This window comes from Lepisosteus oculatus, chromosome 23 (assembly GCF_040954835.1).
Source record: "Lepisosteus oculatus isolate fLepOcu1 chromosome 23, fLepOcu1.hap2, whole genome shotgun sequence".
Classification (NCBI taxonomy): domain Eukaryota; kingdom Metazoa; phylum Chordata; class Actinopteri; order Semionotiformes; family Lepisosteidae; genus Lepisosteus; species Lepisosteus oculatus.
This window is the reverse complement of record NC_090718.1, coordinates 1,195,025-1,221,258: the sequence shown is the minus strand read 5'-3', so window position 1 is coordinate 1,221,258 and position 26,234 is coordinate 1,195,025. Positions and strand designations below refer to the sequence as shown.

At 46.0% G+C, this 26,234-nt stretch overlaps 1 protein-coding gene and 3 long non-coding RNA genes across 4 annotated transcripts; 2 read left to right on the top strand and 2 right to left on the bottom strand.

The window, feature by feature from the left end:
• Positions 1 to 297: 297 nt before the first annotated feature.
• LOC138224597 (C-type lectin domain family 6 member A-like) lies at positions 298 to 8,056 on the bottom strand. Its single transcript, XM_069182539.1, has 6 exons — positions 7,906 to 8,056; positions 7,022 to 7,111; positions 3,992 to 4,255; positions 2,853 to 3,001; positions 1,721 to 1,833; positions 298 to 683 (listed from the first exon to the last, which is right to left on the bottom strand). Exons 1-6 carry the CDS (start codon positions 8,006 to 8,008, stop codon positions 536 to 538), a joined length of 867 nt encoding a protein of 288 aa, XP_069038640.1. The 5' UTR covers positions 8,009 to 8,056; the 3' UTR covers positions 298 to 535.
• Positions 8,057 to 14,856: 6,800 nt separating this feature from the next.
• LOC138224607 (uncharacterized) lies at positions 14,857 to 20,313 on the bottom strand. Its single transcript, XR_011183079.1, has 4 exons — positions 20,226 to 20,313; positions 20,109 to 20,154; positions 15,199 to 15,324; positions 14,857 to 15,056 (listed from the first exon to the last, which is right to left on the bottom strand). It is a non-coding gene; the product is annotated as an uncharacterized lncRNA (long non-coding RNA).
• Positions 19,994 to 20,850, top strand: LOC138224604 (uncharacterized). Its single transcript, XR_011183076.1, has 2 exons — positions 19,994 to 20,169; positions 20,260 to 20,850. It is a non-coding gene; the product is annotated as an uncharacterized lncRNA (long non-coding RNA).
• A 3,487-nt stretch (positions 20,851 to 24,337) lies between these two features.
• On the top strand, positions 24,338 to 25,561 carry LOC138224609 (uncharacterized). Its single transcript, XR_011183081.1, has 2 exons — positions 24,338 to 24,564; positions 25,340 to 25,561. It is a non-coding gene; the product is annotated as an uncharacterized lncRNA (long non-coding RNA).
• The last annotated feature ends 673 nt before the right edge of the window (positions 25,562 to 26,234 follow it).

The following is a 26,234-nucleotide window of genomic DNA, read 5'->3' as shown; positions in this document are numbered from 1 at the left end:
TCCACTCCGGCTCTGTGCAAGGGGCTGAGCCCTGTCTTTCATCTGAACCTGGCTGGACAGACGCGTCCCACACTGGTGCTGGACACAGCTCTGTGAAACTCCCTGGCTGAAGACAACCAAACTCCCTTTCTCCATTAATACTGACTGAACTGATCCTCACTCCATTAGTACTGACAGTCCAGAGAAGACAGCAGTCACACTGGACACAGCAAAACACATTCCAGACATCGTCACACAGGCTGGATTGTCTCAAATACAAAATATTAACAATCTAATCTGTAAAATACACAACAGAAATTGTACCTTTGAAAAATATGCATTGACAAAAATAATTTCAAAATACAAAAATGCAACAAATTTTTAAAAAGTTGGAATAAAATCCCCATGTTGCTGTCTGTCTGTGTCCCCTGCCTGGAGGAAAGAAGGAGAAACAGTGAGGACCAGTGGAGAGACAAGAGACCAGGATCGTCTCCAGGAATCAGCAGAGGAGTCCCAGCAGACACACTGTCTCTCTCTCTCAGGTCTCTCCTGCTCCTCAGGACAGAGAGGGGGGCGGCCAGACTCTCACAGCATCCCCCTCACAGATCCAGTGGAGAGGTGATTCACAGTTTCGTGGATATGCAGTTTTCCAAACCGGATTCCAGTATCCACAGTACCCATAGTAACCCATATCAGCTGTGACCCTGTGAGAGAGAAGGAGATCAGAGTCACTGAGCCAGTCTGCTCACCTCAACACACCAGCACCTCTCTCTCAAGCTCCCTCTGCTGTCTCAGAGAAGACCTCCTGTGAAAACTGTCCTGTTATTCCTCACATTGCTGTTGACACATAGGAGCTCATATTAACTTTTCTCTTTGATCAATAAGATTTACTGAGCAGAGTCCCCTTTCCAGGGAGACGCATCTCATAAGTTAATAGCTGCTTCTCCCTTCAGCCTCCCTGAATTCTTAACTGAATTATTGTGATTCTGCACCTGAGTAAAAAGTCCCTTTGCTCTGTGTCTTTCAGTTCGTAACTCTAAATCTGTAAATCTGAGTCTTCCTGTCAGTTTTACTCCTGAGATAAGAGACTCGGAGCTGTAGACACATGGCCTGTGTCCAGTTGACTCAGAATCGACTTCAGTGGAGACAGTATCTAAAACCTGTGATGTTGTGAGACGTGTGCCTGTGGTTTCTCTCTCATGTCTCCTGCAGGAGTGTATGTGAATCACAGGTGAGTCCAGGCTGTTATGGCTCTGAGATTATTTCCAGAAGACAAAGTGCTGGAGAGTCTCTCGATGGGGTTGAAGTGACACAGCTGGGAGGAGCTACAGCTGTGATGTTCAGGAGACTCTTGTCTGCAGAGACCTGGACTGAAACGTGTGGCTGAAGTCCAGTCCTCCTGCATGACAACACTGAGAGAGGATTTCTGACATGCGATGTTCTGGCTTTTCCAAAAATTGCATTTTTTTACTCTTATTGTGAAATACACTGGGGTCTGTAATCTGTTTTAATGGCATTAATTGGAACTTCATCATCTCTGGCTGTGTATTCCGACTCAGTGCTGTGGATTAACGTTCTGTAAGAATCCACATTCTATTTTTCCAGTATCTAAACCATGTTTCATCGTTAATAGTGACCCAGTGACACCCTTGAAACTGCTTATGTACCATCTAGTATCAAGTGGGCTTGACAAACACACAACACAAGACACAACACAACACACAACACACAACCAACTTACACTTCCTTGTCCAGGACTGTTCCATCAACCCATCTCCACGGAGATCTCCTGTCCTTCCTTCTCAGACCAATCCAGTAGTAAGTGTTGTCCTTTACGAGACGTCCCAGGAGCTCCTGCAGAGACACACAGAGCAGGTCAGCTCACCCTGGACACCAGCACCAGGCCAGATACCTGAACACTTGAACCTGAACACATCTTTCTACTCTTCACAAAAGAGAACAGACTCACAGTGAACACATACAGAGTGACCTCAGCTCACATATCCAGCCTCATTAGCTGGATTCAGAGACAATCCGAACGTGTGTTTCCCATCATCACTGAGAGTCAAGACCAGGTTAGAGGTCTTTACTAGAGACCTTTCATTTCTACTGTTCCAGACAGTAACCATCAAGGGCAGTTTGGGATGTATAAACATCTCTTCATTACAGTACCTCAGCCATTTCTTGATTAATAATTCAAATCCATCAGTTCCTCTTCTAACCAGATATTTTCTATGAGTTTCCTTGGAAACGTGCAGCTGTGAGCAGGAAACAGCTGTTTTTCCAGAGTTAAACGTCCCGCTGATGGGGCTTGTCTGGGTAGCTGGTTCCACACTGTCACAGCCCTTCATGCCAGTGAGAGCAGCAGGAAAGGAGGTTGTGGGTCTGGTGTCAGCTGGGCAGTGTGTCTCCTGGGACAGGGCTGGTCTGAGATCAGAAACTGTATCTGAGCACACAGTGGGCATGATCTCACTGTGCCTGGTGTTGGGCAGCACTGCCTGTGAGCTGTAGAGCAGAGATCCATCCCCACACTCTCATCTCTCACACTGCTGCTCACTCTGCTCTGTTCACACACAGGCTGTACAGGGGAAATAGTCACTGCTTTTCAAACTCTGGAAGTGGAAACACAGATTAACCTCTTTTTTGAGGGGGTGATGGGGAAAATGTTTTGGGGGATTGGTACAGTCGTAGGTGCTGCAGTGGTCAGCAGTGTGGCCCTGGGTTCAGTTCAGTATATTTTTGGAGGATTAAAAACCTATTTAGAACATTAAAACTCTCCTTGTATTTTTGGAATGGCTTTTCAGTGGAGTGTTTTCAGAATGTAAACTAAACTCTCTCCCTCAGTGAGACTGTGGTGAATCTCTTGTTCTCACCAGTTCCTTTTTGTCATTAATCACCAGCAGCTGAGCTCCCACTGACAAGCAGAACTGATTTGCAGACACCCAGGATCTCGGGTCTGTAGAGACGTAGTAACATCTTCCACAGTCTCCCTCCTTCCATCCCTCTGGACAGCACTGCTGCTCTGTACAGACAGACACACAGGAATCACCTGGATTAATACTGACTGAGCCTCAGGGATTCCTCAGGACTCTCCTCTGTACAGGCAGACACACAGGAATCACCTGGATTAATACTGACTGAGCCTCAGGGATTCCTCAGGACTCTCCTCTGTACAGACAGACACACAGGAATCACCTGGATTAATACTGACTGAGCCTCAGGGATTCCTCAGGACTCTCCTCTGTACAGACAGACACACAGGAATCACCTGGATTAATACTGACTGAGCCTCAGGGATTCCTCAGGACTCTCCTCTGTACAGACAGACACACAGGAATCACCTGGATTAATACTGACTGAGCCTCAGGGATTCCTCAGGACTCTCCTCTGTACAGACAGACACACAGGAATCACCTGGATTAATACTGACTGAGCCTCAGGGATTCCTCAGGACTCTCCTCTGTACAGACAGACACACAGGAATCACCTGGATTAATACTGACTGAGCCTCAGGGATTCCTCAGGACTCTCCTCTGTACAGACAGACACACAGGAATCACCTGGATTAATACTGACTGAGCCTCAGGGACTCATCAGGACTCTCCTCTGTACAGACTCTCTCAGTTCAGTTTAGTGACACTGAACCACTGAGCTCCTGTACTGTTTCTCCTGGAGTCCTGCAGCACTGAGACTCACACTGACAGACGGGTCAGTAGTGAGTCTCCACCTGATTGTCACTGACTGTGTAGAGAACAGCCCTGAGGCTCTTATCCTCATGTCTGAGAGTCTGTCTGTCTTCTCAAACACGTCTCTTACCAACAGCAGCAGCTCCAGCTCCAGACCAACCTGAAGACCAGCTCTGTCCAAGAAACAGGTCTTCTCTCTCCTCTCTGCTGCTGTTTCACCCTGCAGACCTGTCACTCCTACACACACACTCAACTCTCACTCCCACACACACTCAACTCTCACTCCCACACACACACTCAACTCTCACTCCCACACACACACTTACTTCTCTTCCCAGTAGAAGGGTCCACACAGAACTTCTCCAGCTGTTTCCTGTAATTCTCAGCTTCACTCCTGTGTTTCTCAGATTCATTCTTGTATCTCTCAGCTTCACTCCTGTGTTTCTCAGATTCATTCTTGTATCTCTCAGCTTCACTCCTGTATCTTTCAGCATCATTCCTGTGTGTCTCAGATTTATTCTGGTTTCCCTCCAGCTCCTCCTCCTTCTTCTCCAGTCTTCTTTCCCAGTCTGAGCTGTTCTGTTTCCACACTGCAGGTCACAGCCCCAGAACACACAACATCATTTAATCAACCAGATTAATCTGTCTGCCTGTCATCTGTATATCAGCGGTTCATCTCTGTCTGCCTGATCCATCAATCACAGGAATGATCCACTTCAGTAGTATTATCATCTCCTGGTCTGTGCATCTCTGATCTTAATTATTTAATTAAACTAATGATTTACAATTAATATCATGAGTATTTCAGTGCTAGTTGAGAAAGGGTGTGTGTCTGGATGAGGACAGATAAGAGCACAGCGATCCACACAGGAAGCAGGAGCTACAGCAGACAGCTCTCCTGGGGGACTGGGAGCTGCAGGAAGCTCCGCCTGAGAGGACCTGTGTGTTCCTGCAGAGTCTTCTGTCCTCATCCAGACAGCCTGGGCACAGCCTGCTGGGATGTGTACAGAGAGTGGGGCTGAAACCCAGGGAGGTTGTGATGAAGGTTTACGTCATGGTTAAACCCCATGTACAATACTGTGTTCAGCTCCCCAGTAACAGTATTTTACAATACAGAACAGCAAAGAGATTATTGTTATTATTATTAGTGAAAAACTGTCTGGCACAGTGTCCATATTTAGCTCACAGCTCTGAAAGGGAAGTAGGATTTTGTGAAGCTGGTTTCACACTTCAACACTTAAACACTAAATCATCAATACAAAATCATTACACTTTGTAAAATTAATTTAATTATATTTAATTATATTAGATCATTTCTGAATGAAGAAATCCCCAACACACTAGCCTCTGTACTTACACATATATTGTAGGTAGATCAGTTATAATCCTGTTCGTACATATATTCTCACTCTCATTAATAATACTATGTTTCTCAACCTTTTCTGTGTGTTTATAGTGTGTTTGTACCTCTATTCTCTATAATCATGAGTCTTGTTCACTGTTAATTTCTGTTTTAGCTTGTGAAGACAAAACCACAACCTTCCCCACAGAGAAGCTCTGAATGACCAGAGGAACGTCACCATGGCAACAGGGCTCAAATACAGAAACATCAACACTTCACACTGCTACAGGAAACACAACTGTGGTGTTAAAAATACTTTCAGAAAAAATTAAACACTTCACTGCTTTGTGCAATTAGGACTATCAGGTCATGTGACTTGTAGTCTCTTCCTGTCTCAGGCAGTAAGAGAGCAGCTTGAGCCCAGCAGCTCACAGCCTGGAGCCACAGTCCTGAACAGCAGATATCCAGAGGCTGATCAGAGCCCAGAATATCTGGTATTGCTTCACAATACACATATAAAAGAGAAGGGTGACTGTGTGTAATTCAGACATCAAAGCCATTTGATCACTGTATAGCGGCGAGGATTATTAATAAGGCAGAATTAAGTGTTTCTGTGCTTTCCCAAATGAGGCCTCATCTCTCTGTTCATCTCTGTGGTGCAGCCACAGAGAAACTATTCATGCAGGCTGATTTAAAGATGTTTTCTTTTGATAAGGGACAGCTCCCAAATGGGGATGCACTTAGCTAAGCCTGGCTATCATGATTAATGGTCACCCATTGGCGCATATCTGTCTAGGGATGACTCATATCTCACCTTGATCAACCAATCAGGGACTGGTAGGGCCGAGTAACCCACGTGGGACTCTGATGCCCATGGAACTTTCAGCCAATCAACGAGCTGAAGTTCCTCCAGGGAAAAACAGGCAACACAGAGAGCCTGTAGGAGAGATTCTGGACTTTGTGAACTATTCTAAAGGGAATTCAAAAGAGAATTCCAGGACAGGACGGCCCAGGAGCAGAAGGCTCCCAAGGGCAGGACATTCTCGCAGCGCGCCTCCTGACCATCCTGAGACTCAGCCCGGACAACCACGGAACGGCCAGTGTGTCCGAGTGCCAGAACTTTCCTTTGTTCTAAGAGTCTAGAGCGGAGGTTGCCAGAGAGTAACCAGAGGATCCACCCGAGGTTAGCACCAGCAGCAGGCCTCGTGAACAGGTCAGAACTGTGGACAGCTGAATCAGTATTCAGAACTAGCTCTTCATCAGGAACGAACCGGTCCTCTTCCTGACTTGCTGGGACCCACAGTCATCTTTTCTCCTGTGCACAAACTTTGCTAGTTAAAGCCAACACTAACTAGCCGGTCAGTGAGCATCAGCAGCGCACCGTCGCAAGCCGCACAGCACAGCCTGGCACGGAGCCAGAGAGCGCGGATTGGACAGCAACAGCCTGCAACTGTTTCTTTGTGCCTGCAGGAGATCTGAATCCCCAGAGATTGGATGAGTATTCAACTTCACTGCATTACAGCTTGAGAATTCAATTGTTATCCCAACCAGTTGATATCAATTTAATTCCTAAGAGTTATGTACTTGTTTTGAGTATCTAATGTAGAAGTTGTGACCAAGTTCAATTACGAAACGGTCTAAATGAATGATATACTGAACGTATGTCCTCTTGATATATCTAACTCTTTGTAACTGACTGAATATATACCTTTTGTATTCTGATAACCCTCTCGATAAGATCTGTTAGGTTTACATGCATATTTTATGTATTAATAAATGTATCCTCGTGTATTAGTACCCGTGTGTGTGTGCGTTGTTTGAGTTACATTGCATGGTTGGATTCTAAGGCCATCAAAAGAATCATTTTGTGATTTACTGCTACAATTAATAATTGTCCCAGTAAATGCCCAAGCCCTACAGAACTGGTGCCTTCAGAGAGCACACTACAACTGTAAGATTAAACACAGATTCACACAGGTCCATAAGAAATGACAGGAGTGACTATCAGACTTACAGACTGTCCCCAGGGCAATGATTGTGACCAGTAAGACACACACTGTGACTCCCAGGCTGATGGACACACAGCTCCTACTCCTGGACTGTCCTGGCCAGGGAGAGAGGGAGACAGGTGAATTCTCCCCACAGACTGGACACAGCAGGACTCTGAGTGGCCGGGGAAGTGGAGCTCAAGCAGACACCCTGACTGGAGCTGCAGGGTGTCACTGGGACTGACTGTGGAGGAGGGGTGTGAGCAGCTGAAGGCTCAGAGTGAGACACTTCAGGAGGGGGGCTGACAGAGGCGTCTCCTCACACCAGAGCTGTGAAGAGGTCATGTGACTGACCACTGAGGAGTGAAAATATACTGTGGTCAGAGTGAAGACCTACTGGTGCAGACAGACTGACTGAGATCACAAACAGAGTCAGATAGAAACAGCCAAGGAGACCAGGAAACACAAAGAATAAAATGTCAGGCATGAACAGATCAGATATAAAGGTGAAATAGTGCAGCAGAGCAGACACACACTGTCAGTATGCAGGTGTGTTGACCTTTCACTGCGTCAGTTAGCTGATCAGGTCTTTCATTCTGTCTTGTTGTGTATCAGTGAGTCGCTGTCAGAGTCACAGACAGACGACAGTAAGTCAGAGTTTATCAGTGTGTTACAGAACCAGTGTATCTGAGTATAACTGTGTGAGTGTATCAGTGTATCAGAGTGTTATTGTGCTAGTGTCTCAGTGTCTCAGTATCTCAGTATCTCAGTGTCTCAGTGTCTCAGTCTCTCAGTGTCTCAGTATCTCAGTGTCTCAGTGTCTCAGTGTCTCAGTGTCTCAGTATCTCAGTGTCTCAGTGTCTCAGTATCTCAGTCTCTCAGTGTCTCAGTGCATCAGCTCTGTACTCACTGGTCTGCTCTCCTCCTGGCTCTCTCTCTGCTCTCCTGGTCACAGTCTCGTACACGTCCTGTGCTGGTTTCTGTAGCCCAGTGTAAACGCTGTCTGTGTCCATAGTTCTGACTGTATTAGCATGGTCCAGTGAGACAATTGGACACTGAGTCACACTGAGTCTCTGTCAGGTCAGAGTGACAGTAAAGCACTGGACAGCAAACAGGAACTCAGAAACCCCTCCTCCTCTCCTTTTTCCTCATTCTCTCTCTTTCTAACCCTCTGAGACAGAGGAACATCTCCAGACACACTAAACTGAGAGGGAGAGGGAGAAGGACAGAGAGACACCATCACACTCACAGAGGCACAGTGTGAGAGAGCCAGAGAGACAGCAGGAGAAAGACAGTGTCTGGTCACTCTCTCAGTGCAGCGTCAGTGTCCTGTACTGCCGAGCAGCACAACCTGTCTCTCTGGACTCTGTCCAGCCCAGTAGCAGGAGGTGTGTTCCCAGTGTGTTCCTGGATAGTGTCTGTGAGGCTGATAGTCACATCCAGTCCCGACTCCAGCAGGGAGCTGTGTCAGCATGCGCAGGAACAAGAGACACCTGAGAGTCCACAGCCAAAACTGTGTTTCTTCTCTTCTCTTTCAGCAGGAATAAACTTTTACCTGTTCCTCTGCAGCCTGCAAACACTGTGATCAGCTGTAAGTCTCAGGACAGACTGCCTGCACACTGACAGTCACACTAAGAGAGAGTGAGCACCAGTGTAAAGAGTCTCTTGTTCTTGAAGAGATGAGAATGAAGAAGGTGACTCTCAAACACACTCTTTTCCCTGTAAGAAGGACATGATGGACTGTTAGACTTACAGATCCCCACGACAGTGACTGCAGCCAGCAAGAGGCACACTGTGACTCCCAGAGCAATGAGCAGACCCCTCCTGCACCTGGGCTGGGCTGAGACAGAGAGAAAGAGAGATGGGTTAATAAAGAAACTCTGACGGCCTGGCACACAGCTGGGGAGGGTGAGGAGGAGACACAGCTCCCGTCCTGCGCTGTGGTCAGAGTGGGGTCAGACTTCACATGAACGAGAGCTCTGGGCAGTGAGAGACAAAATACTGCAGAAAACCAAACCACAAGACAACAAACAGGAAACTACAGTCGTGTCAGCTTTATATAGAAGAATGGTTACAAACAGATATATGATTTAAAAGTATTTATGTGCAGTCACATTTATTTGTCTCTATAACAATATGTGCAATGTAATTTAGAAACTAACTGTTGTGCACAAGTTTAAGGCATCTTAGACACACTGAGGTGTTACAGGATATGTCTGTTCTGAGCATTTTCACTCAGAGACTCCACAGGTTTCTTACTGTATAAAACACATCCACACAGAAGAACAGTGAGAAACGAGAGCAGTTCAGTAGTTAGGAGCTCACTGATCCAGGAGCTCACCCAGCTGTGTCCTGAGAGAAGCCAGGGTATCGGCTTCAACACCACAGCAGGACAGCTCATCCCAGACTCCCACAGCTGCTCTGGAGTCAGAAGAGCTTCGACTGTTAATAATACAGCTGAGTTTGGGAGGGAAGAAACCCAGCTTGGAATGTGCAGTCAAACACCTGATCACATCTCAAGGCCACCTGCACACGAGCTGCCAGTGTTAAGTGTGAGTAGCTCAACCATCAAACCCACAAATAGGATCTCATGGACTCTGTGTCAGGTGTTCCTCACCAGAGACCACTTTCTGGACTGGGAAACACAGATCTGTCAGGACTAACTGTTTAAATTCAGTGGAATCTTCCTGTGAAGAAGTCAGACATCTCTACAATATGACCTGATCGCACACTACAATGACAGGCTATCATTCCTGCTTTTTCAGGAAATGACATCATGGAGAATAAGAGCACAAATTAGCAGAGGTGAGGGAGATCTGGACTGTTGTCCGGCCTCCTAAACTTTCATGAAAACTCAAATTTCGAACTTCTTGTAACACATACTGTCATGACATCACAGTTCATAACTAATGCTAAACAACCGAGACCCTTTACAATATCTCAGTGTTCCAGTGCAGCAGACAGACAGTATCACAGTGTTACAGCATAGCAGACAGACAGTATCACAGTGCTCCAGTGCAGCAGACAGACAGTATCACAGTGTTACAGTGTAATAGATATACAGTATCATAGTTTCCAGTGCAGCAGACAGTATCATAGTGTTACAGTGCAGCAGACAGACAGTATCATAGTGTTCCAGTGCAGCAGACAGTATCACAGTGTAAAAGTCTAGCAGACAGACAGTATCACGTTGTTAAAGTACAGCAGACAGACAGTATCATAGTGTTATAGTGCAGCAGACAGACAGTATCACAGTGTTACAATGCAGCAGACAGTATCACAGTGTTACAGTCTAGCAGACAGACAGTATCACATTGTTCCAGTGCAGCAGACAGACAGTATCACAGTGTTCCAGTGCAGCAGACAGACAGTATCACAGTGTTACAGTGCAGCAGACAGTATCACAGTGTTCCAGTGCAGCGGACATTGTCACAGTGTTACAGCCTAGCAGACAGACAGTATCACAGTGTTCCAGTGCAGCAGACAGACAGTATCACAGTGTTAAAGTGCAGCAGACAGACAGTATCACAGTACCCCAGTGCAGCAGACAGACAGTATCACAGTGCTCCAGTGCAGCAGACAGACAGTATCACAGTGTTCCAGTGTCAGAGGCAGCTGTGGGGGGTCTGTACTCACTGTGGGGGGATCCTGGCTGTGCTGGAATAGTGGTGATGGTTCGGCTCCTCTGTCCATGTATGTTAGTGAATTTGATGTCAGCGTAGGTCACATCTTCAGCCATGGTGTCTCACTGTCTCAGCGTCTTTAAAATGTCTCTTTCTCGTCACGCTGGACTGCCTCTCCGCACAGAGACAGAAGGAAGGGTACTGAACGAGGAAGAGTCAGAAGGAGGAGTTTTCTCAGTTCCTGTTGTTGTGTCTAAATGCCCCCTTCTCATTTCAAACCTTTCTGCAGTTCTAATCCTGTAACATACAGTTGGAACATAAAATATCCTCCATTTAAGTTCCACACATTTGATTCTACATGTTAACATAATAGATTAGTTCTATTTAGACAGATCCAAGACTTTTTGAAAATATTTTGCTGCTTCTACAGTGTTTACTAATCCTATTAGTTTGGTATCATGGGCAACCTGTCTAGTTTACTAACTGGACCAGAAAGTAGATCACTGACATAAATCAGGAAGACCAGCAGATACTCCACCAGTTACATCATCCTAATAAGAGAACTGACCTCTCATCTGTGCTCTCTCTTTAATAACCAATTCTCAATCCAAACACAATCCTTGCCTTGAATTTCTAACACCTGCGAAATGAGAATGAATCTTTTATGCTGAACTTTATCAAAAGCCTTCTGAAAATCTAACCAGACCAGATCTTGTGTGAAGATCTCTAGGAAGTTGCTCAGACAAGTCCTGCCTCTTCTGAATCTGTGCTGACTGGTCCCCAGTATCTGATTTCCACACAGGTGAGCCTCTACTTCCCAGAAGAGCCTGTTAAAGTTTTTAGATCAAGATCTTCACCATCAGCTGTTAATTTTGAGAAAATGTCATCTGACAAACAGCCTCCTCCTCTCATCACTAGACAGGCTGTTCTCTGCTTTACAGACAAGTACAGTCAGTGATCTCACCTGTTGGTGAACTAACTGCAGTCTCAGGGGTGATGTAGAGTTAATCTTCTAGGGCAGCACATCTCTGATAAAACACAGTGTGTAAGTGATCACACTGAAATAAAGGTATAACAATCCAGACAGGTTCAGACAGTCAGAAGAGTCCTGTCCCATCGCCAGTGACTCTGACACAGAGCACAGACAACAGGATCTTACTTCTCTTGAAATAAAACATGTTTAAAGGACACAGCAAGCAGAAAAGCACCTTATAACCTTAAAACCCCAGACCTGTTTCCTGTGAAGACCCTCTGTGATCTTCTGCACAAGACAGGCTGACATCTCAGTGACTGGCCTACCCCCCACTGCTCTGTGAAGACTCACAAGCCAACAAACAGGATAGAAATATATTAGTGATACAAAGAAGCAGAAAAGTGGACAGTTGAGTAAAGCTGCCTGTCAATCTATGAGAGAGCACCAGAATGACCCACCTGTGTGAAGCAGGGCAGACAGCACTGAGCACCTTCACTCTGGGGTTACTGATGAGCAGTGCAGTCTCAGTATTTCAGAGAAAGAGTAAGAGACAAGTCATAAACACATTGTGAGTAGAACATTCTCTCTAGGCCTCTGTAGACGTGTTTTGCAATTCAAACTGAGCTTCAGCACAGTGGAGTGACACTGTTTCTACTAATAACAGTCCAGCATCCAGAGTCTGGAGGAGGGGTCAGTACTGCTCACAGTCCAGTGTCCAGAGTCCTGGGATGTTTTCAAAGAGAGTTGAGCACCACTGAGCAGAGCTTTCACACTGCTTACAGGATTAGTGTGCGGAGACGACTGTCTGTCTCTCCTCTGATCTCTCACATGCTCTGTGTGATGTTGTGTATACTGTATTTGTACTGTTCTTGTATTTTTTGAAACTGTGTTTGTGTGTAAAATATAGCTGCTTGGATGCAAAACACATTTCTGAGACGTCGGACAACGGGGTATTGTCTGTATAATATTGTAATAAAGAATTAACTGCTGCTTAAGTGTATTTTATTTAATCTTCTGTTTGCCCCTCAGCACAGACCTGTCCACTCCACAGCAAATAACACCAGTCCTCTGCTCTGTCAAAATACACAAAACCCTTTGTGGCAGAAAAGCAATTATGTAGTGGAGACACAACAGTGGTAACAAATTCATGATGTGTGTTTCTCAAAACCAGTGTGATGTTCCCTTTCTCAGCTGTGCCTTCAATACTGTTTGACAGGATGAGTTTGATTGAGAGGGTCAAATTAATTTGACAAAAACAGAATTTGTTTCAGGAAATTTTGATTTGTTTAAAGTAAATGTGTTTGTAGTCCTTCCATGAATTCTTCCACTAGAATAATGGGGATTTTTGACCTGTGGGTGTAATTTAGGCTCTTTTTCTTTCATTAAAGTTTTCCATTTAAACTTTGTAGAAACAAACTAGTTATTTCTTTACCAAGGTTCACTGAAAATTAAATAATACAGGTAAAGGGCAAACAGTGAAAATACTGAACAATCTCTTACCAGAGATCATTACAAACCTGAAGACCTCAAGCCTCTTATAAACATTAAAGGAGGGAGTCGCACTGGAACATTTTGTGGACATGATAACTACGCAGTATGAACATCAGATTCATTATAAATAGGTGTTTTTTTTCTATTGTACAAATTCCAACGTAAAACGTATCGCCCAAGTGAAAACACACAAGTCATTTTATTGCGGTTCAAGGTCGGAGCTGCAGAGGTTTCGTCTCCGGATTACAATCACCAAAGCCAATTACAAAAGGTATTTTACTGAATCAAACTCCCACACTCTAACTGCATGGTCGCGTTTGCGTGACGTCATAGACAGTAGCCTCACCTGCGCCAGGCGAGCCGAGTCCCACACATGCGCAGAGGAGACGCTCACCGGCCGCAGGTGAGTTCATTATCGCTGCAATTGATTACTTTATTAGATAGATAGATACTTTATTGATCCCGTGAGGGAAATTGCAGTGCAACAGCAGCTTAACACAGACAACACAGCCACAGTGTAACAAATTATATAATAATAGTACAATACATACAATACAATACAAGAGTTACTCACAGTCCGGACACACAAAGAACAAACTAGAACAGAACAGTACACAGAAAATCGTATCACACATATGAATATAAATATAGATGTAAATATAGATATAGATGTAAATGTATTGCACAGGTCCCTGGCATATATTGCACAAAAAACGGTTGTAAACGGGAAAAGAAAGAGAACAGATGTAGCAGTAGATGTGTAGATGCGTTCAGTCCAGAAACAGGTCACTGTCGATGTTGCCTCTGCCCAGACGCAAGGTGGATGCGTTGTACAGTCTTATGGCAGAAGGCAGGAATGACCTCCTGTAGCGCTCCCTGTCGCACCGTGGATGAATCAGTCTATTGCTGAACGTGCTCTTCATTCCTGCAAGTAACACATTAAGTACAGAATAGGTTATTTATTATAATTTTGAACAATAGGCAACATCTTACGAGTGACTTCCAGGGACCTGTAATGGTTTTCTCGTTCACACATGTTGGTGTCTGAGCTTGTGATCACGACCCGTTACACACGAGTAATTCAGCTAGAAATCTGAATACAGATCTGTGTGCAGAGAAAACCTTTTACTGATATTCATCTCCTACATATATATAAAATACATTGGGGTTCAGTTTCAGTTTGATTTAGCTTAGAATAAAACTGATCATTTAAAAAGAAAATCCACGATGTTTTGTGGAGAAGTGACTCTTGTGGGGATCTGATCTTCAAGTGTCCCAGAGCAAGTGTTAAACCAGCATCACCCCTTCCTCCAGCTCTCCATCGACTAGGAGAAAGAAATCTGTCTGATCCTTTACAGATTCCTGCCTCCCACACTCCCCCCGGAATTCACCTCCCCGAATTCTCTCTGTACCCCTTTCTTCATACTCCTGCTCTCCTGACCCTGAAACACAAGTTACTGAGAACAGTCAATGGGAAACGGGTGCTAGATTATTGCAGGCTGTTCAGTGTTAAACTGCATCTTTACATTTTCCTTGGCAATGGAATTGAAAACATTTTGCCTTCTCTGCTGAACTGTGATCTAGAGCCCTAATTTCCAGCTGAAATACTGACTGACCCGCTGTCCTGGGTCTGGTCACTGCCTGACCTGTGACCAGCTGGTCAGAGAAAACTGTCTAAACAAACACAAGAAAGATAAATAGAAATATAAAAAGAGAATGAGAGTGTTAGTGATCTTAATGGTTTTATTTTCAGTTTTTCCACAATGCCACAGTAATCAAACAGTTGAACACAGGTGTAGAAGTGATTGCTTCCAGCCTCAGAGCCTCTTCAGACTCCTGTTCTGTCTCAAGGTGTCCCGTTTCTCTGGAACCTGATGGCCTCCCGACACACAGACACCACTCCAAAGCCAGAACCAGTTTCTTGTTTCCTTCCCAGAGTGGAGTCGACACCTGCTTGTTCCGTATTTGTGTTGCCTTGAGGTAAACAGAGCAGGAAAGGTCAGTGTAGTGTTCAGCTGACTCCAGCATGAAGGAATTCTGAGCCTCATCCTGACCCAGGTATTAATCAACAGGCACAGTGGAGCCACACAGTAAAACTGCAGGATTAAAACAGCACCTGGTCCCCTCGATGTTGTCAGAATCACCTCTCCCAGCAGCAGCCTTTCCAGTCTTTCCCCTGTGCCGTCTTCAGGGTGACAGCAGTGCAGGAGGGAAGGTGAACATCCTGACAGGAGGACAGGAGCTGACAGAGAGGGGCAAGAGGGGCTGAGAGCTGGAGAAGATCCCAGCAGGGCAATAACAACACATTGACAATAATACAGAATCTACCCCTCTCTCCACTAGAGTATTGATTCAGTCAGCTCACACTGAGTGAGAACACTGGCCACAGCAGAATTAGAGACAAACTGAAATCTAGAAATCTGTTCAAGACAGACGAGTTACAGACAGTCAGAGGATCAGAAACTGTAAAAGAACAGACAGCAGAAGCATGATTAACAGAATGAGTTTTTGATGAAGTAAGAAAAGCATTAAAGAGAATTACAGGAAATAGAGTAACAGGAGGAAAAGAGGTTTCTTATTGCTGAACATCCGTTAATTAAAGCATAATCTGTTTTGTCCCCAAAACACTATTATATGAAAAACTATACAATTATATAGATGCTCTCTGGATCTTTTCACTTCTTTTAAACAATTTAGATCAGTAGTAAAAGAAACGTATTCCTTTGTATTTTTTATTGTAACAGACAAGATCATTGTGTCATGTGTTGAAAATATACTGTATATCTCTGATCATCACAGGAATCCTGAGTGTCTTCAGCTCCTCCTCTGAGCTGGGATGTTGATCACATGTAGAAGAGTGAGGAGTGGGGTTAGTAGTGGGGTTAGGGAGTGGACATGCCATCAGCATCTGAACTCAGAGGAGGAGCTGAAGACACTCAGGATTCCTGTGATGGTCAGAGATCACTGTGAATTATCAGCCTTTATTTGAAATTCAGATTCAGATTTAGGAACCATATGAAGTTTTATTAATTTCAACGTTCAATCACTAAACAGGCGTCAGGAAGTTGACCAAGACGCTGTTTGATCACATCGCGCTGCAGCGCCGACAGAGACGCGGTCTGTTGGTCTGAGCTGGGTTGTGCTTTTTAAACTCTCTCACCCGTATGTTGCTTTTATATTTTAACTCGTTCTGGGTTCGTCTTGGCTTTTTAAAAAGAACTTACCGCTCTAAGGAATGTGTATGATCTGGGGTCACGCAGAGCGAGGTTTGCTGTACAGTACTGCCATCACATCTGTCCCGGGACAGTGCGGGATACTGAGCACTAGATCACTGAAGGGGCTTGAGCCTGTTGTACAGTTAAAACCCGAGTGCAGAGCACTCCACTGAACAGGGTGTTACTACTAATCAAGTGCTTCCCATAACTAGATCTAGTTCTCAGTTTGCCCCTGAGCACAGGTCCCTCAGCTCCACAGCAAATCATGTCAACCCCCTGCACTGTTAAATACAGCAAGACTCGTCCTAGATCTGCACCCAGTACCCCAGCAATGAGCCACAACTTTACAGTCAAGCAATGTTTATTCATGAACAGGAGACGAGTAACAAACAGAATAAAACATACAGTTGATTTTCGGAATTGCATACATTTGATCACATTCAAGCAGACTAGTTCAATGCTGTAATATCAAGTGACAGTAAAGACTGGGGAACATGTGGGTGAAGCTGCCTTTGAGCCAGTAACTGTCTGCAGTCTGGACACAGTCAGCTCAGTATTCTTAGCAGCTCAAGTTGTCTATTCTTGTGGTTTTGATTTTCTTCAGCCTGTAAAATGCTGCTCAGGAGGATTTAAATGTGGAGACTGGCCTGGCCAGTACAAGACTGTCCACTGTTTCCTCCTGCTGACCTCCTGACGGTGCTGGACTTGTCAGCTACACCTCACTGTCTTCTGCAGGAACAGCTCAAAGTTCAGTGTTCTGGTTTTACATCTTAAATGATTGAGAATATCAGTATTGATACAGGTACAAGTATACAAGATGGAGTTCTAGACAATTACAATCAATCAGATTCTCCTCAATTTGGAAATCATAATCGCAGACCTCTGAGTGTGGATGAACAGCAGGAATAGTGGTGAATTAATCCTCACCATGTCATATGGTCTGACTTATTGGGACACATTCACATTACGTGCATTTCAGAGTGTAAACCAGTAAATGAGCTCACTGTACTCCATGTCATCAATGAAGATGAGGTATCACCTGTTCTTGAGATGCTTTTACTTTGCATCATGCTAAAGCAGTGGCTTTGAGTTGGATTGAGATCTACAGACACACTTGACCAGTTTCTGTTTTCTCCTGATGAGCTCTTTGGTTGCACTGACTGGATGCTTTGGGTCATTGTCATGCTGAATGGTGCAGCACTGTCCAATAAGTATTGAAGCCTTTTCTGCTGCATCAGAGCCCCCGTTTCTGTAAACTTCAGAAATAACTCTGCTGCCGCCATCATTAGCTACATCCTCAATAACAAGTGACCCAGTCTGAGACATTCCTGCATCCCCAGGCCATGACATTCCCTCCACCAGGCTTCAGCATGCGCTCAGAGGACAGAGATGACAGGTTCAAGTGTGGAGAAAGAAAGGAGCTGCAGATGCTCCAGAGAACAGCACCTCCTGTGAGAGTCATGGCCTGGCCTGGGGAGATCATGAGGAGACTCCTTCACCTGTCTGTCTCCATCAGCACTAGTGTACTGGGTCACTGAAGCTCAAACCTGAAGGCTGTGGACTCAGAGCTGAGAGCTCCAGCAACACCTCAATGTCCTCTGCGCTCAGATGGAGATCACATGTACAGGAGTAGGATTAGAGGTGGTGTTAGTTAGGGACCATACATGTCATCTACATCTCAGCTCAGAGGACACACATCAAATATTCAGGTGCTGTAGCTTTGAGTCAGTTTATAATGCAACCAAGGAGGTCATCAGGAGAATAACTGTAGAAACACCTTAACTTGTTGGGTCTAATGCATAAATTTCAATGCTAATGAGCGGTTGGATAAAATTGAAGTATGATCATCTGAAGACTAAATAAGAACATGGTGGCAACAGCAAAGCATCTCGGATGATTACAGAGGGCAGTGAGCTCAATGGGTCTCAGACCTCATGCAGTTACTGTCTCGGAGGGATATACAAGCACATCCTCTTCCACACTCTGAAATGTATTTAAAGTGAATGTGTCCCAGTAACGTCACCTTAGAAAGCTGAACATTTTTTGTTCCAATATGATCAAATGTCTGCGGAGAATTACCACAGAATAAAACCAGAATAATATTTCTGTTCTGATCACAAGAACAAATTGCTTGATTGTAATGTCAAAATGCAGAGATCAACACAAAGGATATTTGTATTTTAATATGATCAAATGTATGCAGACAATTACTGCAGATTAATACCAGGATTATTCATATTTCTGATCACACGTACTAATTGCTTGACGTTAAAGTTGACTCATTGCAGTACTGATGGAGAACACTGTACCTTTCCAATGAAAACCTGCATTTTCAAGTGTCCCACAGTATCGATACACCTTGACAGGAGAGGCTGACTGACAGGGCCAGTGATATTAATTAATGTGCTTTGTTCATATTCTGGGCTGTTAGAATTCTTCCACTGGACCATGAAAAAGATCTGAGTGTCTTTGGGTGGGAGTGCAGCTGAGGCTGTTGGTGAAAGGAGATTGTTCCGCTGTAGGAAAAACCTGCCTGTTTGAATGTGCTCAGAGTGGAGAGGAGTGTCAGTGTGGAGCTGCAGAGGAACAAGTAGGGGAGAATTCCACACTGAGAAGAACATTTATTCTGGCTCAGTTTTCTTCATGTGTGAGACAACAGCTCCAATTGTCCTTAACACTGTCACTGTAGAGTCCTGATATTTGAATCATATTCACATACTAACTGCAGGATTCAGACTCACTCCACATCATCAGAAAACATGTCCTTCCCCTGCGACAGTCGAGTTCACCCCAACACAAGCGCAGGAGAGCTGCTGTGTGGTTTGGATGCTGTCAGAAAGCAGGCGAGGGGCAGGAACCATTAACATTCATCACAGGAGAGTGTATAAACCAGAGAAATTAAACTGGTTTAGTAATGAGTGCTGCGAATGAGGTTTATTAACTGTTTGGGCTTGACGTAGTGAGGTAATGGGTTACACAGGTGTAGAAGTTATTGCTTTCAGACTCAGAGCCTCTTCAGACTCCTGTTCTGTCTCAAGGTGTCCTGTTTCTCTGCAGCCTGATAGCCTCCCGACACACAGACACCACTCCACAGCCAGAACCAGTTTCCTGTTTCCTTTCCAGAGTGGAGTCGACACCTCCTTGTTCCTTATTTGTGTTCCCTGTGAGCAGTGTTGTCTTGAAGTGAATAAAGAGCATGAGTGGGCAGTGTAGTGTCAGTGTGGGAGCCCGTCCTGTCTCAGGGTATTGCAGTGTGAAGGTGGGACCTTGATACTGGAATCAGAGCTACTTGCAGCCTCTCCAGTCCACTGCATTACAGTGTAGCTGCACCCAGTGCTGTTGAATTGATAATTAGCAGGATCAGCAGTAATTAAGCAGCTGGTTGAGTCAGATTACTGCAGTGGAGTGCACTGGAAGGGCTGCAAGCCGAGTAGCTCAGACTAAAACCTATTTTTAACCTCAGATGAGGTTTTTTTTTTTGTTTAACTTACCCTGTTAGGGGATTTTTGGTCTCTCGTGTCCCTGTTTGAAAACTCGCTGTTTAGCAGCAGAGACGAGCAGCTCCGGGATCCGCCGCCCCTATTGGCCGAGTCTGAATGAGAAGGCAGGTGCGGTCAGTCTGCAATTAGACTTCAATCCGCGGCTGTTTAGTCGCTTCTCTGCCTTTAAATAGCGAGTTTGCAAACGAATAAAGTTTCTCAAATTTACTGTTTAGCTACAGCGGGATCCTGGACGACGGCTGTCGGCTTTTCTCGGTCCGAGTGGAAAATATCGTATGGGGCTTGAAAAGTAAATTAATTTCGAAACTTACTTTTGGCGGAGCTGCCGGACGGGCTGTAGGACTTGTGGCTTCGACTCTGCGGAGAAACATGGTATTAAAATCGTGCTTCAGCTTCTTTAAACTGCTTGTTGTATGTTGTATCTTTACCTGCACAAAACGCTTTTTCTCGTTTGTATTCCAGGCTTCTGCAGGATCCTGGCGCGGCTCTGGGCTTTAAACGGCGGCTGTCGGGTCCTTCTCGGCGTGGAGACCTGAGCGCAGACCCACCCGTGTACCGAGTGACCGGAGCTCCGCGGCGGATTCACAGGCGAGTCCGAGTCTCTTCTTCCTAGAGGCCGAGAGAGACCCGGTCAGGAAAGCGCAGCTTCAAGGCTCGTTTAGGACTGAAAACCACTTTCACAGGGGCTTCGTCTCTCTTACCGGTATCGACTCACTGTGCAGCTGCAGGTCCGGCTGGGTTTTCTTTCTCCGGAGCCGGTTTGCATGAAGACGCGCCGACCGCTCCGTTTACCTTGAACTGGGGAAACTGGTAACTCGAGTTACCGGTAACTGACCGCAGGAAACTGGAGCCCAGCCGTGTGAGACCCGGTGTGAAAACCGAAACCCCCGGTGTGAGGAGAGAGAGAAACCGCTTACCTTGCTCTCCAAACGCCTCTGTCCTGCTGTAAAGGTTAAAGTGAGGAGTTAAAAATGTGTGGATACGTGCTTAGTACCACCGTATAGTGTAATTGTTTTATGCTTATTTGCTGTAATAAACTGCTGTGAGCGTTAATTGGTTAATTGATTACTCTGGGGTGTCGTGAGTCGGGTCCCCCTGTGAGCAGCCACTCCAAGCGGCTCGCAGCGCTACAGCCTCCGGGCACCGGGCTGTCGTGGTCGGGGAGTCGGGAGCCGCTGGTCTGGGCCTAGACTGCAGCCTCATCCCCGGCCTCGATTAGAGCCCCGCCGCCCGAGGACACTCGCAGCCCGGTAGGTGAAGGATGACGCTCCGCGCTGCAGAGGGAACGCGTCCCGTCACCATGGTGACTGAGACAGGGGGTGTGGCTGGGCTTAAGGGCTCATCAGCTGAGCCAGGCGGGTCTCGAACCCGGGGCTCTGGGGTTTAGCTGAGTGAGCTATACATCCTGCCAAATCTGGAATAACTCCGCGGTCATACTTATCTGGCAAACTTTTGGTAAACGAAAGAAATCCCCAAATAAAAATGTATCCCTCATTTTCTTGTAATTCTAGAAGTAGTATCTCCGCTCATCTACTATATTTTGGGTTTTTTTAAGTATGCGTTCAACCCAGACCTTCACCGATCATAGGCTCGGGGATTTGAACCCGGACTCTCAGACCAACGCGCTACAAAGCTTTAAAGCTGTAATAAAGACAGAGCAGAAGCACAGCTGGACTGCAGGAGCCACTGCACAACTGCAGCTCAGATGAAGTGAATTGATGATGTTTGTGAAGATGGAGGAGAGTTGGAGCTGCGCTGAATCCTGCAGTGATCTGGAGCTGCTGTGATCCTGCACAGTGTTCAGAGGGGCTGTCAGTCCTGTCTGTTGCACAGGACTCTGCTTCACTGTGAAAGGTGTTGCAGTGAGACAGTGTGACTCCATCTGTTTGTATTGAGCAGCTCAGAGTTGGACAGTATGATGGAATTAGACTTGAATTATAAATGTGGACAATCAGGCTTCACCTTTCCACTGTTCTCCATGAGAATCTCACCCCTCACAAGGCACAGAGCTCATATCAGAAGTTCCCCCGAAACTCTTTGATATGATCAGTACCAGAGAGGTTCTCATCACCACAAAGACCTCAGTTTCCTTCACAGACACTGGAAATAAAACCCAAGAGCATGGAAGAGGTTCACAACCTGGTGTTTAATTAAAGAACATAAGATAAAAACAAGTGACTAAAAGTTTGCTCAGGAGTGTTTTATTATGTTAAAACAGTACATCAGTGTAGTGAATTATTAGAATGAAGGAGTGAAGGAACAGTCAGCTGATATCGGTGTCCATTCCTGAGGCTGGTACAGATTCTCCAGAGGCCGTCCCTGAGAAAATACCCACAGCAGTGTAGGAGCAGCTCAGACAGAGGGATCAAAGAGCACAACACAGTTTACTACAGCAGAGATCATCTCCTTTCAACACAACAACTGACAACACTACTCCACATCACGATAGCAGTTATAAGATTGAACAGAGAGAGACAATACAAACATAACACACAGCAAACTGAAAAGATCCAACAGAGACTAGTGTAAGATCTGTATAATTATATGTGCATATATATATAGAGCAACATAAATTCAACAGATATTCAAAACATGTCTCTGAACATGAATATTCAATGACGTTTCTGGGAACATTAACATGTAAATTATGATGTTCAGGCAATTCTTTTTAAATTAATATTAAACTACAATCTGTATTCTCTCAATATCTTTTCTATGGCTTCCAAAAATAAATTTTAATAATGTAACAACTAACATGTAATCTGTCTGTATTCTAGATCTCTCATGGACACAGTATAGAGCTACAGAGGAGAGAGACTGGAGCTAAACCAGCTGGTTACTGGTTTAACTGGACCAAACAAACACCATTTCCCAGCTCTTCATCTGCTGCTGATATAAAACATCTGGATCATCTGCAGCCACACTGACCCCTCCAGGACCAGGACTGGACAGCCCTACTGTAGACACACACACTGACCCCTCCAAGACTGGACAGCCCTGCTGCAGACACACACTGACCCCTCCAGTACCAGGACTGGACAGCCCGGCTGCAGACACACACTGACCCCTCCAGGACCAGGACTGGACAGCCCTGCTGCAGACACACTGACCCCTCCAGGACCAGGACTGGACAGCCCTGCTGCAGACACACACTGACCCCTCCAGGACCAGGACTGGACAGCCCTGCAGACACACACTGACCCCTCCAGGTCCAGGACTGGACAGCCCTGCTGCAGACACACACTGACCCCTCCAGGACTGGACACCTCTTACTTATTTTGTTGTCCCAGAGGGGAAAGTGTTTTTGCAGGCAGGTAAAAGACACAACACAATACACAGCACATTTAACACAACAAGAGCCCATTCATAAAATGTACAATCCCAATAAACCTATAAATAAAGTAAAATCTACCCTCAGTTCTCACAGCTTCTGTTAAAGAAGAGCTCTTGTCCTGCCTACCTCCTTCCTCAGGTCTGTGGAGTGGACAGTGGACTGTCCAGCTGGTCCTCATGATCCTCACAGCTCAGGGACTCAGCCTTTGGAAAGGTCTGAGCTTCAGTCTTGTTTCTCCAGTAACAGAAGACGCGCTCTGACACACGAGGGTCTCGCCATCATCGTCTTCTTCATCTTCATCTTCATCTGCTCGAAAGTTCACGATCACTGAGGCTCAACGTGTCTGAAGCAGAAATAAAGTTTCCACAGCAACTCATGTAACGTAGCGCCGTGATTTCATGTGTTCAGACGAACAAAATACGAGACAAACAGCAACAGTTTACAGCTACAGCACTAAAAGCCGCCTCAGATTTTTCACAAAGGCGCCACCGATTAAATCTCTTCTGGCTAAAAAATAAATCTTTTCTTTCTTAGACGTACAGGAATAACAACACATTTTAAAGTCCCGCCCCTCTCATGAAACTGAGTTTATTGGGCAACTTGACCGAGTCTCGTCTATAATTGGGAAATTTTACTGCCAATCACCAATAACTCCCACTGACCAATAGCAAACCTGTGCTAAATCCAGGGATCTGATTGGCTGTGGATCTTATTCATAAACAGAGAATACAGACCCCAGTCACATGACCCGGGTGTTTAATACACACCAGACCCTCACTACTGCACTGTAAACCAGCCCTCCATAGACTCGTGTATCACCACCGCCGCCGGCGGACAGTTATCGGAATCGACACCCCCTGCTGTAGCCCGATCAATAGGCTTCATTTTATTGTTATTTTATTTCGAATTCACTGACACTGCGGGCTTTCTTACGTTTTCACTTTAATATCCAAAGACATCTCCGAAGTCCACATATTCAAACGTAAATTGTATTTTTGAAGGACGAGTCACAATAATGACAGTTTTGACTCCTAAACACGTTAATAACATGCTTTATAATAGAATTAACCAAACAATTAAAAAAACCTTTATAATAAATATCCATATTTAAAGATGTAGTAAATGTAGTTAATATCAAGAGTAATCGGCGATATCGAAATATCCCATTTTAAAACGATCGTATAGCGAGTTGCAATAAGTTATGATTTAGAATTATACTGGTCATGTGTCCTTTTCCAGAGCCAGGATCCACCCTGTGTGGTGGTGCAGTGGGACAGTGCCTCTAGTGGTCATGTGCAATACTGCAGCCTGGAGCCCTGTGACTGGACAGCTGACCCACAGGGGCTCAGGAGAGGGAGTCGGGCCTGAAGCAGAGAGCCAGCAGTGTGCTGGAGCCCAGCCTGTCTGAGAGGGAGGAGACAGGAGCCCTGCAGGTGAGTGTGGGGCTGTGGCCCAGTCACCCTGCTGCTGGTGGGACTGGTGTGGGGGTCTCTCTGCACCAGGAGCCCAGCTGGTGTGGCAGCTGCTGGTGCTCTGGACAGGACTGGCTCCAGCCTGCAGGACCTGAGCTCAGGGCTGTGGAGGGGCTGGCCTGTCCCAGGTCAGGGTCAGCAGGGGGAGAGGAAGGAGTCTGCTGGGAGCCCAGTGTCTCCAGTGCAGTGGGGAGCTCAGAGCCCAGTGTCTAGAAGCGGTGTGGGAGAATCTCTGTGTCCCAGAGAGGAGGGTGGACAGTGGTGCCCCAGAGGCCCAGTGGGGTCCTGCCCAGCGCCCCTGGAGAAGGAGAGGAAGGACTGTCTGCAGAGGCCAGAGCTGCCAGTCCAGCAGAGGGCATCCCAGAGGCTTCTCCTGGCCAAGCAGAGGGGGCTCAGCCTCCCCAGGGAAGAGCAGCTGGCTGGGTCTCTAGAGGGAGGAGGAGTTGTTGACCTTCCTGCTGCTTCTCCACTCGTCCCCAGGGCAGCTGTCCTGTTAGTATCCAGCAGCACCAGTGCTGCTCCTGAGACCCTCATTCTGCCTCTCTGGCTGTTCCTGAACACTCCCTGTGTGGCTGTTTGCTGACAATGATGCCTGTGGAGCTTTAAACTAAACTGCCCTGTGTCTCTGCCTGCTTCAGCTCATACTCCCCATTCCCATCAGCAGAGCTGCCTCTCAGTGTCACTGTGTTCATTCTGACTTCCCACTGCTTCACTGACTGGGTTTCTCCTGGGCCAGTCTGGCCTGGACCTGTGTCTTCTATCCCTTTACACCCTGTGATCTCAGGCTCAAGACTGTCAGGCCTGGGGGCTGGGGGGCCGATTCTCATCAGCAGGGAAAGAGCCCATCAGCCCCAGAGACACAGGAGCCCCTGAGACAGAACAGAGTCTGAGAGCAACAACCTCTACTGCTGTGTGAACTGAGTGATGAAAATAAACTCCAGAATGATCAGTGCCACTATCCAGACTGGTGTGTCATTATTCACTTCTCATTTGTTTCTATAGTTTTTCTCTGACCAGCTGTCCACAGGTCCTGCACTGACCAGACAGCAGGTCAGTCAGTATGTCAGCTGGAGCCTCAGTGCAGGCTGGGACTACAGGTCACTATTCAGCACAGAAGAAAAGGCAGCAATTCAACTGAAAGATGCAGTTTAGGGTCTGTGTTCCACGAGGCTGGTTATGAACATTAGTAATATCTCAACTATCCTTTCAGTCTGGTAACCTGAATCCTGTGTGTAAGGAGGCTGGACCCTGCTGGTCCCCTGTGTGTGAGGAGAGTGTCCATGTCCCCCTGTGACCTGAAACACTGCCCAGGCTGTAGAGCTCCACTCCGGCTCTGTGCAAGGGGCTGAGTCCTGTCTTTCAGCTGAACCTGGCTGGACAGACGAGTCCCACTGGTGCTGGACACAGCTCTGTGAAACTCCCTGGCTGAAGACAGCCAAGCTCCCTTTCTCCATTAATACTGACTGAACTGATCCTCACTCCATTAACACTGACTGAACTGATCCTCACTCCATTAATACTGACTGAACTGATCCTCACTCCATTAATACTGACTGAACTGATCCTCACTCCATTAACACTGACTGAACTGATCCTCACTCCATTAATACTGACTGAACTGATCCTCACTC

Coding starts and splice junctions, on each gene's coding strand:
- LOC138224597 (XM_069182539.1), bottom strand. CDS start 8,008: ATGGACACAGACAGCGTTTACACTGGGCTACAGAAACCAGCACAGGAC. Junction 4,256..7,021: donor CATTGCCCTGGGGACAGTCT/GTAAGTCTGATA, acceptor TGTGACCTGCAG/TGTGGAAACAGAACAGCTCA. Junction 1,834..2,852: donor TTAATGACAAAAAGGAACTG/GTGAGAACAAGA, acceptor GTGTCTCTGCAG/GAGCTCCTGGGACGTCTCGT.